The sequence below is a fragment of the Emys orbicularis genome, chromosome 2 (genome assembly GCF_028017835.1).
Source record: "Emys orbicularis isolate rEmyOrb1 chromosome 2, rEmyOrb1.hap1, whole genome shotgun sequence".
NCBI lineage: Eukaryota > Metazoa > Chordata > Testudines > Emydidae > Emys > Emys orbicularis.
Window position 1 is genome coordinate 229,352,672 of NC_088684.1, and position 16,478 is coordinate 229,369,149.

The following is a 16,478-nucleotide window of genomic DNA, read 5'->3' on the forward strand; positions in this document are numbered from 1 at the left end:
CTTTAAAGGACTCCAGGGCTTCCCTCCACTTCCGAGAAATATATACATGTGCCCTGAAGAGAAAATTCCACCAGCAACAGTACAAGCCTTGACCGATGGCTCAACAGTTCTTTCACCAGAGACTTCGAGCCACCTTGTAAGAAGCAGATAGCTCAAAAGATCCGCTTCTCCACACCTTCTGCAGCAGATTCCTCATTCCAATCCAGGCCCTTGGCTAAACATTATTTTTTATAGGAGCTGAAGAGCTGTAAATCACGGAGTCCAACACACTTTGGGGGTTTTCTAGCACTTTTTCAACACCTGGAGTGCAACACAAACAGACAAGTGTGCGCTCAGCATCATCCATTCTGGCTATACGAGAATTTGCATCCCTACCCCTTAAAAATCCCCTTTCCCCACCCCCCTTTTGGGGGCCACTCTCAACATTCTCAAACAAGAAGTGGAATCTCTCTTAGAGTGGGTTCCTCTTGAGTACCGAGGGAGAGGTTTTACTCAACATATTTCCTAGTGCCTGAAAAGAAAGGTGGTTGAAACCCATTCTCGACCTCTGCTATCTCAGTGGCTTTATTTACGAACTCAGGTTTCACATGGTAACGTTGGCATCTAGAAAAAGACATGTGGTTTACAGTTTTCGACATGAAGGATGCCTTCTTTCACTTGGACATTCATCCCACTCACCGACACTTTCTCTTCCCCTACCTCAGTGATTGGCTCCTTGTCGCCACGTCACACTAGGAGGCCTAGGCACCAACATCTACAATGCTGCAACTTCTCTCTTTTCTGATGGTCAGCGTAAACGCCAACAAATCAGGTCTTATCCCTTTGTATAGTTTGGACTTCATCGGGGTGTGCCTAAATTCATCACTTCAAAGGCTTACTTGCCAAGAGACAGGTCTTAGGCTATGAACATTATCACTGACCAGATCATAACCAGCCCCAGAGTGCCTGTCAAGATCTGTCAGTCTCTCCTAGGTTATGTTGCCTTTTGCAAGACTCCACCTTTGTTGCCAAGCAGCATGGCTTTAAGCTGTGTACTCACCAAACGGACAGTCCATGAGCAACATAGTGACTGTTCCCACCAAAGTGATATCATCCCTAGCATGGTGGAAGAATTCCCATCAGATTTGTGTCTGCATTCCTTTCCTCACCTCCTCACCAGACAGGACGATTATTACCGACACGTCCCTGTTAGGTTGGGGAGCTCACATGGTCAACTGTACAGCACAAGACACCTGAACATCTCAAGAATCCAGGATGCACATCATTGTTCTAGTGCTAGGAGCAGTTTCAAGGGCTTGTGAAACATTTCTCCTGTTGTTCAAGGTCACCATGCCCCAATAATTTCAGACAACCATCTTTTACATCAACAAACAGAGAGGAGCGAGAGCCATCCTGCTGCCTGCAGAAGCGGTCAGTCTATGGAACTGATGCGTTGGCAACCAGATTACTCAGCCAGTATTCTACCTCTAAGGAAACCTCCCAGAATTTTCTAGCAGACTCTCTCAGTAAACACTGTGCAGATGATCATGAGTGGGAGCCTCACAACTTTATGGTAAACAATATTTTCCCTCTGTGGGGGAACTCTCCCAAGGACCTGTTTGCCTCCCAAGCAAATAGTAAATGCAACATTTGCTGTCCTAGGGAAGCCTTGGTCGCCACTCACAGGATGATGCTCTACTTCTACCATGGTCAGATCTTCTGAACTATGCCTTCCTCTACTACCAATTCTGCCTTGAGTTTTGCTCAAGATTCGGCAGGACAGGGCATGAGTTTTTGTCATTGCCCCCAATTGGTCCAGCCAGTTTTGATTCCCAAACATCCTACACATGTCATCTCAGGCACCTATCATCATTCCTGATCTCCTGACTCAGGGGAATGGCAAGATCAGGCATCTCAACCCCCAGCTGCTTCATCTCAGAGCCTAGCTTTTGAAGAGGTATCATCTTTAGAGCAATCATGTTCTGAAGCTGTACGGAATGTCCTTTTTAAAAGTAGGAAGGATTCCACTAGGAATTGTTACTTGCCAGGTGGAAGCATTTCTCTCTCTGGCAATATCAGACATATTTCTCCAGAAGCCCCAGGTATACCTTTTATTCTGGACTATATTATTTCCGTTAACAGAGCAGGTTTTTTTCCATCAGTTCCTTGAGATGTGCAATCCGTGCATACCATCCACCTTCACAGAGCTGCTTGATCTTCTCACACCCACTGACTAGCAGATTCTGGAGAGGCCTAATTCAAACCTTTCTGCCGATAAAAAAGCCTACTTCTCAATGGGACTTGAATCTTCTGCAGGTCACATTCCTGGTAGCCATTACCTCAGCCAGAAAGGTTGGTGAGCTCGGGGCGTTGATGGTGGATCCTCCTTACACTATATTCCATAAGAACAATGTTTCATTACATGCGCACCCTAAATTCACCCCCAAAGTACTGTTTCACCTGAACCAGTCTATCCACTTATCTGTGTTTTTCCCAAAACCTCTCACATCCTCAGAAGAAAGGGGGCTCTGTTCCTTTGACATTCAGTGAGCCTTAGCCTTTTACCTGCAGAGAATGAAAACAATCTGCAAATCCCCTAGGCTATTTGTTGCCATTGTGGAAAGGGTCAGGGTTCAGGCTATATTCTCTCAAAGAATCTCAAAATGGATTTTGGGCTGTAATTTGCTCTGCTGTCATCTGTCTAATCTCCCCCCTCCTCATGGGGTAAGAGCTCCACAAGAGTGCAAGCAACATCTATGGCATTGCTTTAAGGGGTGCCTCTACTTCAGTTACGTGGAGCTCAGTCTACATGTTCATTAGACTTTATGCCTTGGTACAAGATTCCTCTGCTGTTGCATCTGTTGGGACACCAGTCCTTAGTTTGGCTGTGCCATCTATGACCTCACACCTTTTGAGCACTGCTGTCACACAGAAGTAATTCATAAAGTCAAAATGGCTGAGAACTTAAAAAGTAGACAGTACAGATCACAAATCCCAGGGATGACTGAACCAGATGATATTCTAAACAAAAAGAGCACTCAACCATGCTTATAGCTCTTTCCTTGTTTCACACTGACTAAACATACATTCTAGGCTTCAGAATGACACACAGACAGAGTGACAGTCTTGGAATCTTCTTATATAGATAATAGGTATATTGTGAGAACCATAGTTTTGGTATAGGAGTAGCATTCCATTGGTATAGGAGTATAGGAGAAGCATTACATAAATTTAGTAGGCCAGATTCTCCTTCAACTTATGTTGGTGTAAATCAAAGTAGCTCAGTTGTTACTCCAGATTTACAAAGATATACAACTTGATTCAAAATCTGGCCCATTGTTTCCAAGCCAATTTTAGTTGCCAGTGTGCTAGGTTTAGTTTCCTGTAAAAAGTGTTCAGTTATTTTAGCCAATAAGAGTTTTGTTCTAAGTATTTAATAGCAATTTCTAAGTCTGACAAAGTATCAAGAAGGCAGAAAACTGCCTGTCCTATCCAATCGTCAACCTTTTGGCTCCGACTTTATTAGAATCATGGGGCATGAAGCAATTATTCCTTTTGGTCAGTTTGCAAATGAAAACATTTAACTAGGATTTATTTTTCTAAAATACAATGATTGCATATCCTTGTATTTTACAGTTTGTAGTCTTAAATTGAGTGCAATTGAAGAAACATTGGGTACACTAAAGAACCATAGTAACCCTGAGATTTAAAAAGGAAGTGGTGGTATGTTTTTGCTATTATCAAAGTAAAAGGTCTCCAGAGACCACCTTTTATACCCTGATTGTGCATGTCTAAAACTAAGCAAAGCTGTATGACCAGTGTTGTCTCAGGGGGATGCTGAGTCATTAACTCCTATTTATTACATCTCGGCTGGATTATTGCAATTTACTGTTCACAGACCTTTCAGGCTGTTTATATTTTAAATTAAAATGAGCTGCAACATTCTGGATGCAAGCAGTAAGTCACTCAAGATTTTGTACATCATGTTATAGCAATTTATAGCAATAGTTCCAGACCGATTCTAAGATTTTTCTTTCTGTAAAAGTATGATTATTCATGGCCTTGTCCATAGCTGTAATAGACTACTACAACCTCTTTATTTCACTAAATACTCATTTTATGATCTCTAAGGACTCTCTTGAGGTTTAGAGGTGGCCATTATTTATTGGTTGCAGACAGTCCACTTGATGCTGGGCTGAATGCAGCATGGAGTAAATGGAACTAAATCTTACTGAAGTGTTTGAGTCAAATTAATTGGTGATCTAAACACTAGTTTAAGTTACATGTTGTAAATGATTGACAGCAGTAAGTATAACTGGCACCAATGTGATGTTCAATGCCTGAAACAGACGAGGAGCAAGAAAATCAGTGTGGCCAGAAGGGGTGAGATAAAGCGTATTCACTATAATCTAATTTCATCTTCTGTTAACAGCAATCACAGGACTCCTGGTACCAAACTGAACCCTGGCATACCCAGACTAAACTTTTACTGGAAGAGGTATGCATGTCTGCTGGCCAGTGCTGTGCGGCTCCCACAAAATGCTGAATCGGTGCATATTACATTACTTTCTGTTTACAGCCATACATTGACCAGTTACACCACTGTTAACATCATCATTGAATTTGGCCCATTCTTCCTGTAAAGGGTTTACACTAAGTCACAACTACATGTGCATTAATATAGTATTGGTGCACACCTACTACCTGAGAATCCTTCCCAGGCACATCATGGACGGCTTATTTTCCATTAGAATATGGTTCATGATTTTACATATTTTTTAAAAACAACTTAAAATTCAATTTTGGGAGTGGAGGGTTATCTTAGTAGATAAGTAAAAGACAAGAGTAGCTAAAAGATAATAAATCTCGCTCTCTTCTCTGAAGATACTTTTTGTTGAATTTAATTTAAATTTTAAACTTTTAAGTGGTATATTTGAACACCATCTCTGTCCCACATAAATCTGGCCATGGTTGCCCCCAGGAGTTTGAGGATCTGTAGTTGTTACTTTAAATCCTTTTTCTATTTACAAAAATAAAACTCCAAACTTTTTTAAAATTGAAAGTGAGTTTTAAAGAGGTCAGAGAGCCACAAAGTGTTGTGGAAACTACAAGAGAGGGGATAATTGAAAACAGCTTCTTCCCCCCTACCCTCGTTGGTTGATCTGTTTTTTCTGCTACTCCTTCCTTCTGACTGTTTCTCCTTTCCTTGTCCTCTTCTCCTCCTACCACTGCACAGTCTGATTGCAAAGCACCCTGAAAGTGGGGGCTGTTTCAGGCAGAAGAGGTAGCGTGGAAGATGTTACAAAGTCAAAAATAGGATCAAACTTTTTTATAATGTGGTGCTACTGAAATTCTTTGAGTAGAATAATTATGAACTTGGAGAGACAAAGGGTCAAATTTTCAGAAGACTCCACTTAAATTTTATCCCAATTTCATGCACCCCTATTTTATTTTGTGTACATTTCCTAGCCATGTTTTTGCCTTCACAAATGCACTTTGGGCATTCAAATCTTCGTATTTTGCATATGAAAAGTTGTGCTTGTAATTCTTGGTTAAACTATTTAAAACAAAAAATTTTTTTTTTGCTTAAAGAAAACACAGTAATCTATTATGTACCTACATTTTGCCATGCTTTTGTATGTATACATCATTGCAAAATGCCAGTTTAGTCTAGCAAAGTAGAAATCCAAAAGACAGATCAGGATTATATGTACTTGGTTTTTTTGCAATCCTGGTTATTCTTGCCCGTACAAAATGTTTTCTTTTATAAGTAACTGCAAAACAGTGGAAGCTTCTCAGGATAGATTTTCCTACCATATTGTTCACCAGATATGCTATCTTTCCCTACTGCTATAAACAGGCTCTCATTCTGCACCTTTATGTGTCAGTTTTGCCTACCCACTTTCAGATGTCACCATCCTCCACTGTTGCAAAACTAGTCTATGCGTGGGTACTGTAGAATATCTTGCTCCAGTGTCCGCTTTGCTGAAAACTCAAATATATATATGGAAAATATCTCTCTCTAGGAATGTGCAAAAGCTATATCAATGTTCAGGGTAATTTCTCTCATCTTTGTTAATTTGCAAGATTAACAAATTACACACTTCATCTAGTGCAAGAGTTCTTGACCATTGGTGAGCATGGTGCACAATTTTTAACTGTTCACTCATTACCAGAATATTATCTTTTTCATTTATGGCAAAGATTGTTTTGGCACAGTATTAATATTTAAAATGCTACCAAAAGATCTTTACAAAGCAATGCATGCATATGCATCTGTCAATGATCCTAAATTACTTCAGAAACAAGGGGGGGGGAAGGTTTGAATTTAAAAGATTGCTCTAACGTGCTCACCAAAAAGTTGCATCATTTTTATTTCTGACAACTTCAACAACTTTCTCAGAGTGAAATGTTCTTCAACTTTCTAGCCTAATAATTATTTTATAAATATCAGAAGTGCAGTGCACTTAATTCTTTAGCTGAAGGCATTATTTTCAGTTTCTGTACACTGCTTCAAGCTTGCTCCATTTAATCATTTTAAAAGCTTATTTGGTGTAAATTGAATTTAACACTGTAGTTGCAAGGGTGTTATGTAAAAAGTCCAAGAGAGCATCAGAGCCTAGGATCTTATACAAACAATTGAGCTTCAGAAGTGGAGCAGCTACTGAATCATCTTAAACTCTCTAGCACCCTCTGTTGACACAAATAGGTAATGTCAAGTGTACTCTGTTCTTACTCCTTTATTAAATGCATAAGATAGAAATCAATATATCTATTACATTTTACTTTGTATAGACTTAGGTTATGTAGTGCAGGCTTAATTTGTGGTGTTCATTGGTCTGGTTTTACTTTTATTTTTTCACCTTCAGTCAAGTTAGACCCGTTGAAGATTTTTCTGATTTGTGTCTGTCTGTTTTAGCTAGTCTTTTTGTATTTTGTGTTGTTTTTCTTTGCCGCAGAGATCCTCAGGACATCGCAAACTACATATATCGTGCTGTAGAAAATCAAATCGCCTGTTCTTTTGTAAACCTTTCAATTTTCACTGTTCTTTCAAAATAATAGGAAGCCTAGAATCGCCCATGCTAAAATTAAGAATTTATAACTGCATGGAACAGATGTTTTCATAAACATTTGCTATAATTAATTTCAACTAGGGGATTGAAGGAACAAAGCAGTTTTTTCCCTCTTCAAAACTTTATTGCTTTTTCCCTATGCAGCGAACTCAGAAATCTTAGCTTTAATATTGTTAATGAAACAAATTTACTCTTCTGTTTAGTTTTCATTGTGAGAAAGAAAAGATTAATTTGTACAAGATAATGGCCTTTGGAAAAATGGAGGAATAAGTTGAATTTGAAGCATCATGTGGAAGGGATGAAAATACTGAGGATGAGTCAATGGCTTAATATTTTATGAGGCCAAAAACTCTATGCTGTCAAGTGTCAGCGTCCCTTAATTATTAGAATAATTTTACGTGAATCAGTTTGATATTGAATATATACCAATGGAGTAAAATAATCTGATGGGGTTTGATGTTTGAAGAGTTGTGAACCTTAGTGTTGCAAAGAAGCAACGGAGTCTTTTGTGGCATTATATATAGTTTTAATGCATAGTATAATGCTTATTGTATGTTGATTACCCGTTTATACTCAAGATCTGCAATCTGTTAAGTAATTTTTTTGTTTGCATTACACAGCAAACACATTTTGACTAAAATCAGTCTTCCATATTTGTGTTGTCGCTGGGTGTTCATTTTGTTAAACAAAACAGTCTTCTAGTAAAATAGCTGACACTGCCTTGCAGATGTGTTCTGTTTTTTCGGGGATAGGGCTTGAAAAGAAAGTACATTGTAGAACCAGAATTTGCTGACATTAAACAGAAGAAAAATATCTGTTTATCACTATTTTCTTCCTCTCATCTCTGTGAACAGAATTTTTTTCTCTATATATAGCAAAATAATTTTTAAGATAAGATTTTTTTTAAAGTTTCAAAATAAGCACAGCTTAAATTTTCTATACCTGAAAGCTCAAGTACAGCTGCAAGGAATTTTGAGTAAACTAGTATTCTTGACTTATCTGTCATCTATAACATGTACAAAGAAAAATAGGTAGCTGTCACTAAAATTACATTTCAGCTTTCAATAACCTTTTAATGAGTAGTGTAATTATATAAGTATGGTACCTCAAGTACTTCACTCAATAATTAAAAATAATCTCATCTTTAAAGTGAAAGCTCTATAATTATTATTTGACTTAACCAGGACCACTGTTATGATCTCCAGTGGCACCTCAGATTGTTCAGAGTGGTTTGAAAGTACAAATTAAAATTGTATAAATCATTAAATTATTAAGCTTTAAATATGCTAAAACCGAATGTAACGTGGTATTTGAAAGTCATGCCATAGGAATTTACAGGCTTATAATGTAAGCAAATACTTGTCTGTTACGTTCTCCTTGTCTCTAAGCATAAAACACTGCATTGTTAATAGTAATAAACAAGTGTTTTATATAAACTAAACTTAGAATTGTTTTACAGCTGAAAATAAAGATGTTTATTAACAAAAATTCATCTTCAATTAAAAATAAAATTTTAAGCAGAGTGCAAACTTGTCAGCAGGAAGATGTGTCTTCATTCTGGCAAGGGTAAGCAGCTTTTGCAACTGGGGAATGCACGATCTGATTTCCTAAGTGAAATCACTTTTATCTCTGATTCTGAAACTGACAGCCTCAAAACCCTTCCCTACTTAGTGCAAGGTTTAAGAAAAAATAGTTATGACTTTATAATATATACGTAGAGCAGTTTCTTTTCTTTTGTGTTAAATATACTTTCCAAAGATGTGAGAACTAAAGAGTTCACAGGTATTTCTTCAATAGGTAGGACAGTATCAAAGGGGCAGCAACTCTTTATTCCAGAATTCTGAACTGGTAGTAGAAGCTGCTTAGGATCAGATCCCATTCCTTTTCAACAACTAGCCTTGTACAGTATCACATTTTGACTCTTAAATAAAATGCCAGCATGTCGAGGGATGAGGGACTGGATTGCTCAGAAAGACTATCTTTGATGCCTTGGTTATAAGTTTTATTTTATCCTAGGGCATGAGTTACTGAAAAATAGTTTTCATTTGACTTGTCATTGGCTTATATGAAATGAGTTAGTAATAGTAGTGCCTAGCTCTTGGCTTTTCATTCCGAGATCTCAGAGTGCTTTACAAAGCCAGTTGGTATCATTATGCCTCCATTACAGATGAAAAAATGGAAGCAGAGGGAAGTGAAGTAACTTGCCCAAGGTCACACAGCAGCTAGGTGGCAGAGCCAGGAGTAGACTCCAAGGCTCCTGAGTCCCAGTGTGGAATTCTATTTACTGGGCCATATGGCCATACCTCTTGCACAAGTGTTTTATTTGAATAAGCATCATAACTCAGTCTTGATGGGAAAAGATCAAAGATTCAGGGGTATTGATGGTGGACCACCCTCTCCCTTTTGTAAGTAGTCTGTCTTGCTTGGAGGCATGTTACTGAGGCAATGTGAGGGAAACTTTAACCGCCCTGGCTGCCTTCTGTGGAAAGAAGACTTCATTTTACTATTCACTTAGTTACAAATGACAGGTTTCAGAGTAGCAGCCGTGTTAGTCTGTATCCGCAAAAATAACAGGAGTACTTGTGGCACCTTAGAGACTAACAAATTTATTAGAGCATAAGCTTTCGTGGTTGTAGCCCACGAAAGCTTATGCTCTAATAAATTTGTTAGTCTCTAAGGTGCCACAAGTACTCCTGTTATTAGTTACAAATGTTTCAGATAGGGAAAACATATTTCTTTTTCACCCATTTTTATTAGGCATTATCTTTTAAAAACATCTTATTCACTTAGGCTTGTCTCTAGTTGTTAAACTCAAAACCCCAGATACAAACACCTTTGAGGTTTGGGAAAATTCATATCCAGAACTGAAGTTTGAGACTTGAGGTCCTCTCTAGTTACAATCAGTAACTTTCTTTAAGGTGGAAGGATGAGACCTATCCAGGTAAAGTTGTCTGTTTCTTAGCCATGAAACACATTTGCCAAATAGATTAAGATCACTTAAATATGCCCTTACACTGATATTGAATGCAGCAATGTATATCCTTGTCTCAAGACTAAGGTCTGCTTTTTTCATTTTTGTTTGTTAGGAGGATCCCATGAGAATGGAAGAACACATCATGCCTTAGACTCTGATGGAACATTTATTTCTTACAGGTAGGTACTTGTTTGCTATTTTTAAAAATATTTTTGTTTGACTAGAATGGGAATCACCACCTACTTAAAGCCAAAGAGCAGTCTGAGATTATTTGAGAATATTATACAACTTAAACTGAAGCATGCTTTTTCAATAGATTGATTTGATATCTCTTTTCTGATGAATTAGTGAATGCTGTGAAAAAACAGATTGATTTGCGGAGCATATCTTGTTAGAGGGAGCAAGCTAGTTAAACATTTCAACAACAAAAGGCTCACATGTCCATGAAGTGTGTTTTTCAAGTGATGGTACCAAAGTCTTTCACCTCTAAGTGTGTCACTTAAGCTCAATTACGTGCTAATACAATATTTAATTCACCAGGATCATCTTTGTGATCTGCAAAGTCACTGAATCTACTGATCACATGGGAGCCTAATAGCACTTAAATTGTAATTCACAAGAGAATTAAACATTGTTTGGTAATATCTAATTTTGTTTTATCATCTGCAATCATGACACTATTGCATCTCAATTAGTAATAAATACTAGAAATACCATTTAAGGAAAACAGAATACTAAGTTAACTTTTTTGTTAGCGTTGTCATCAGAACTTTGAATCTTGCTTGAATAAATGTTTGAGGATGTTTGTACTTTAAAACAGAGAAAGCTAATAGGAAGAAAAATTCAAGTGCTGCTTCCTGTGTTAGTTGATAACTTAGATAATGGTTAAAAGTGGTAGAAGTGTCATTTCAGACTTTATATAAACAAAGAGCCAGTTCCACTATTAAATTAACATTTGAGAACCATCCACGATTGGGAAAATCCATAGTTTTGGTACAAGTACAGTTTAAATTATATGTCTGCATAACGAAATCTGATTCTTAAATGTGCAGTAAGTAAAGCCATGCTAATCATCAAAGTCTTTCAGATTTATTTATACAATGTGCTAATGAGATTCTCTGAACAAATACAAAATATCAAAATGAATAACAGAAATAATTATTAACAAACTTAGCCAATGTTAACTAAAGGGTTCAAAATCTCTACCCAAAAAAGATCTTTAAACCTCTCAGGCAAAACAAAAACAAAAACCAATGTAAATGGATAGACCTTGCAGCAATCCCTGAAGATCATCCTGAAGGATCAGCAAGGAGAGTGAACTCAGAAGTTGAGGGCTCTTGACTGAGAACATGCTGCCATTATCTTCAGGACATTTAAGTGTGGAAGCTGTTATCTCAAGCACCTCAGCTGATCTCAACTGCCAGATTATAACATGAAAGGAGAGTGTTTCATTTGGGAGTTGAGAGTACCCTGCACTTTGCAGGATGGGGCCCATAAAGTAAAGATTTCTGCACAAAGGAATTGCAATCTGAGTCAAGTCCTACAGGCAAGATTCTGGCCCACACTAAGCCCCCTTTGCACTGCTTGAGCCATGAGGATGCCATAAAGCTGCGCTAAAGGGACAGCAAGGGATTCCTCCTGTGTTAAGAATTCTTTGCTTGGGTAAAGGCTGCGCTGTGTCACTGTCTTCCAGCCTAGGGGTGTAGAGGGTGAACCAAGGGAGGGAGGGGCATACCTATAACACACACTTCATCTTGTCAGTACCTGGCTGTCCTATCAGGTCCTTGGGGCTGTTACAAGCCAATGTAACAGAGCAGCCCTGGCATTGCTCTAAGTTATGCTGGGGAATTGGGGAGCACAAAGTTGTCCTTTGTTCTCCCCCAGCCCTAGGAGTAAATATAATAGTATTTTGGTCACACCGCTACTGAATGGTAAGTGCATTCTGAAAGAGATGTTTCCAACACAACTTTATAAAACTACCACTGAAGTTAACAAATATTTATTGCAGTGTCAGAGTATTAATTTATTATTATAATTAGAGGCAAGATAAGGTAATACAGTATATTAAAAAAAAAACTTTGGCTTTGAATAGTTGGCAAATCAGCATTGTTATTAAGTAGCATTACAGTATTTAAGTTGTGAAATGAATGTTTTCTGCTCAGTGGCAAGTGGCTCCTACCATATAACAAGACTGACTGTAAATTTGCTGATCGGTTTGAATGTAGCATTGATAACATGCAGCACAGAGCTGTGACTATGTTAAGGTGAACAGACAAAAACTTGATAAGCAAGAAAACATGAATGTTAAACTACATTGATTTTGTGCAGTGTTGTTGTAGTGGTGTTGGTCCCAGGATATTAGAGAGACAAGATGGGTGAAGTAATATCTTTTATTGTACCAACTTCTGTTGGTGAGAGAGAAAAGCGCTCGAGCTTACACAGAGCTTGAAAGCTGCTGTCTCTCACCAACAGAATTTGGTCTAATAAAAGATATCACTTCACCCATGTCTCTTTAAACTACATTGAAACATAATGGTGGTAAAGATTTTACCTGTACATACATGTTATTTGTTTACTAATCTGTTTCCATGCTGTCCAAGTATCCTTCAAGGATGTAATTCCATCAGAGAACATTTTTAAATGAATATTATTTTGAGTAAAATTATTTACTTGAGTAAATTACTAATTTGATAGACTATAGCAGCTCCTGACCGTTCTATTACAGTGCACCATACTTAGGTCAGTAACCCATTAACAAAGTCTCTAACAGGCAGTAGTCTTTTGGGTCAATGCAAGTGTCATATGTGCAGTTAGCTGATGTGCACTAAGTGCAACTGAAAGTTTTCCTTGGAAGAAACAAATTTCCTTGTACATTTAAAAAATGTTTCTTTTAAGTATCAACAGTAGTTGCATTCGAGTTTGATTTAGGAAAAACAGATAGGTAATTACAGGTGCTTTAGAGCGTTTGAAAGTGCACTACTAACATTTTTCCCTGTTGTATAATTAATCCCAAGAACATGTTGTTTTAAACAAAATTTGAAAATAAAAGGTTTAAAAGTTTTAGCATGGAGTTAATATTCATCATCAATTAAAGGTTCGTATGTCTGATTTTTAACTACAGCTATACTGATGGTGCTGCCTTAATATTTGTTACTTAAAATATTTTATACATAGTCTGTATCTTTTTAGGGTGTGTGGATCTTGTTTGCATTTGTTATAGCGGATGTAGTTAATTCTCCTTACATTTAGATAAGTGGGTGTTTTCTCCTAGCTAATTAAGCAGTGGAAACGGGAAGTATGTGTGACTGGGACATTTCTAAATATTCTGGGAACTTTATGGATACATCCTGGTTAGGTGGTAGAGAATTTGTTAGTTGATCTTCAGCTTCTGATTCAGATTATTCTGTGTGTGCTTGAAAAGAAGCATTAGTAGAGTAAGATGTGTTTAAATAGTCTATTTTTGTAAAATATCATTGAAAGCTTGAAGTTCACTAATGGTAACGTTTAAACCATGTGGATTGTTTGTGGGTTTTTTAGTATTTGAGTGCTCTTATCATTAATAAAAACTGAATTTGATTATTTTGGAAGAACTTGTTATTTCCATTAAATGTGTGTTTGATCTTAACACTGTTGTGGTGTTATACCACCACAATGGAAGCCTTTGCTAGGTGTGCAAATTGTTCACTTGGCCAACAATTTAAGCTGGACTCTAACCTCACTATCTGTGATACAGTGCCACTGGAAAGTAGAAATATTGTCTTTCTCTACTTCCCAAGGGCAGCTGACCCCCTCCTCGCCAAAGAGGTGAACCCCTTGCCAGCACATGTGACTACAGACTATTACATTAATCTGTTTAGCCGCAGTACCAGCTGCTTGCATGTTTTTAATTATCTTATTAGATGGTATAACAGTGACCTATGAAATAAAATGAAGGTGAGTATTTTAAAACTTTTTTTACAGGCTATTTTTCTAAATTTATTTTAATGATTTAATAGTTACTTTTAGGGAGAGCTATAGATGCAGATATTCATTTTGTCTGTATAGAATCTAACATCTCAAGGACACTTATTTTCTTCAAAGGAGTTTTCGTACATTAGTACTGCTAATAAAGATGTGGACTGAAAAAGCTCACTTTTCATACTTTTTTGTTGATTAACATATGTTATGATTCTGAGACTTATGACCAATATGCTTAAATAATTTCTGAATAAATTTTTGAATCATACATGACTGTAATTTCTAGATTCCCAATATATCCCAACAAACCTTTTCTTTAGTGGGGACTAATTTCTATGACAACATTTGATCATTCAAAGTTCTGGGATGTGCAGAAACTGTGTGCTCCTCTTTCTGCTATATGCAGTGTTTTTGTATCTATGTCTCTCTAACTAATAAAATATATTACCTCACCCATCTTGTCCCTCTTTCTGCTATTATTCAGGCAAAGAGATGATCTGGGTATGAAAAGATGTTGGCACACAATCTTCCTCTTCTTGACAGGCTCTGCTTCTCAGTTGTTTCCTCTCTCCCTGCAGGTTGGTCCTGCTGGCTGAGTGTTTTTCCTGTGCTCCAACCAGCTACTAGAATCCCTATGGAGTACACACCAAAGAAAGGAAGCAAGAGAGATAAGCTGTGTCTCCATTTCTCCATCCCTCTCCAGCTGTCTGTCATAAGGCTAGTTTGCACAGTGCTCCCATCTTGTGTACCTCTTGTCCTCCCTTGCTAAGAAGCAGCTTTCTCCCAGCCTCACAATCATCCTTGGTTGTCTTCACTGATTTTTTTAAAACCACCTGCAGGCAAGAATATGGCTCCTTTTTCTCATGTGGCCAAAGATCTCCTAGAGAAGAGGAAAATGGAGGCAAATCTGGAGCCCTCTGCCATTACAGTTGCCCCTTTTCTCCTCCTGCCTTCTATGTCCTCCATAAAGAACACCAAGAGATTGTTCCTATGTTTTTTCACATAGCTCAGACTAAAAATTAGAGCAGAAGGCCTACTGGGCTCCTATCTTTCTACAAGGAAGTTCCTTTCAGAGCTACGCTTCCTTGTCCACCCTTCTGTTTCCAAGATCGAAGAGTCAGGCTATCCCAACCCCACAAAGCTTTCACCTTACCAAGAAACCTGAAATAGATGGCTTCTCAGTTTGGTTCCCTGCTGGCCACAAGGCCTCCCAATTAAGATTTGATTTTGTCTGTACAACCTCAATCTCTCCTTGTAGTCCTCTGTTCTGATCCTTTTGAATCATTACATTTGATAGCCTTTAACCTTCTCTTAGTGGAGGTGGCCTGTTTGGTTTCTGTCACTTCATCTCCACGTGTGGGCACTCCTGTTTTCATTTTCTCCTGGTTTTCTCCTTATAGGATTTTTCTCTGAATACCAGGAGTCCTTAAAAGGCCCTCTGACATTTCCTGCAGAGAGCTTTGAAGATTTGCATTCTTCTCTAAATCATTTCAGAAATTCCCTTCCTTTCTCATCATGTTGGGTGCAGCTCTCTCCCATCCTCACAATCCTCCTTGGTTGTCTTCACTGGGTTTTTTTTTTTTTTTAACCATCTGCAGGCAAGAATATGGCTCCTTTTTCTCATGTGGATATAGCTTGTCACTTTTTTTAAATCCAGATTCTTTATTCCACAGCTGATCTCCTCTGTACAAACCTCTTCCTGGCCACTCCACTAGAGGAATTTCTACCTTTTTAAACCAAGAAGGAAGAAGCCTCAATTGAGGCATCTTGTCTCAACACTCAACACTTGGCTCTAACTACTTTAGCAAGCACTCATGGCAGGTGCTTTCTGTTCTTCCTAAGTAGTGGAGCTGCTCTTTATTTTCTGTGAAGCAGAGAAGGTAGTGCAGGCCTCCACTCTAGTTGCCCTTTTGGGTACAGGACATGGGTAAGTGGTTAGAAATAGGAGGGTGAGTGTAAACTAACATGCTTGAGAAGTTCTCAATTGGAGATCAGAGCCTATGAGAAGAATCGGGTGCCAAAATCATCATTTATCCACAAGTGCTCCTTGAGAGTTTGATGGTAAAAGGAGAAAAACCAAGGACTGGCATTGCCTTTCTCACATCCCCAGAAAGCATTTTTACCATTTTTATTTTTTCGTACAGGAAAAGTACAGTGTGTACAGGTGTCATAGTATTGTGAGACTGTGTTTTTCATGAATTATTCAGTTGTTCACTGTGTGCGCCCAGTAAGTGAGTCCCTAGTATCTGATCGTATTGAATCAGGGTCTATCATTGATTTTAGTTTTCTGGTTCAAAAAAGAGCTGATAACATGGAAACTGTTGGTTCCATAAGAAGAATGTAATGGTTGGCTTGTAAACATCTGGCAAAGGGTATTCCTTTCCCTATCTTTCATTTCCCCATATTAATTAAATTATTACACTACTTTTTTCCGTTAACGGTCAGTTTCCTCTCCCACTTTGATTTCAGACACTTCAGTGAAATGGGTCTGTTCA

General features: G+C 38.0%; 1 protein-coding gene across 1 annotated transcript in view; it reads left to right on the forward strand.

Annotated features, from left to right (window-relative positions):
- TBC1D5 (TBC1 domain family member 5) overlaps window positions 1-16,478 on the forward strand; it is a 491,706-nt gene that overhangs the window by 228,379 nt on the left and 246,849 nt on the right. Inside the window, exon 6 of the mRNA XM_065398859.1 lies at window positions 10,139-10,205. Coding sequence (XP_065254931.1) covers window positions 10,139-10,205 — 67 coding nt within the window. The remainder of the gene's footprint in view (window positions 1-10,138; window positions 10,206-16,478) is intronic.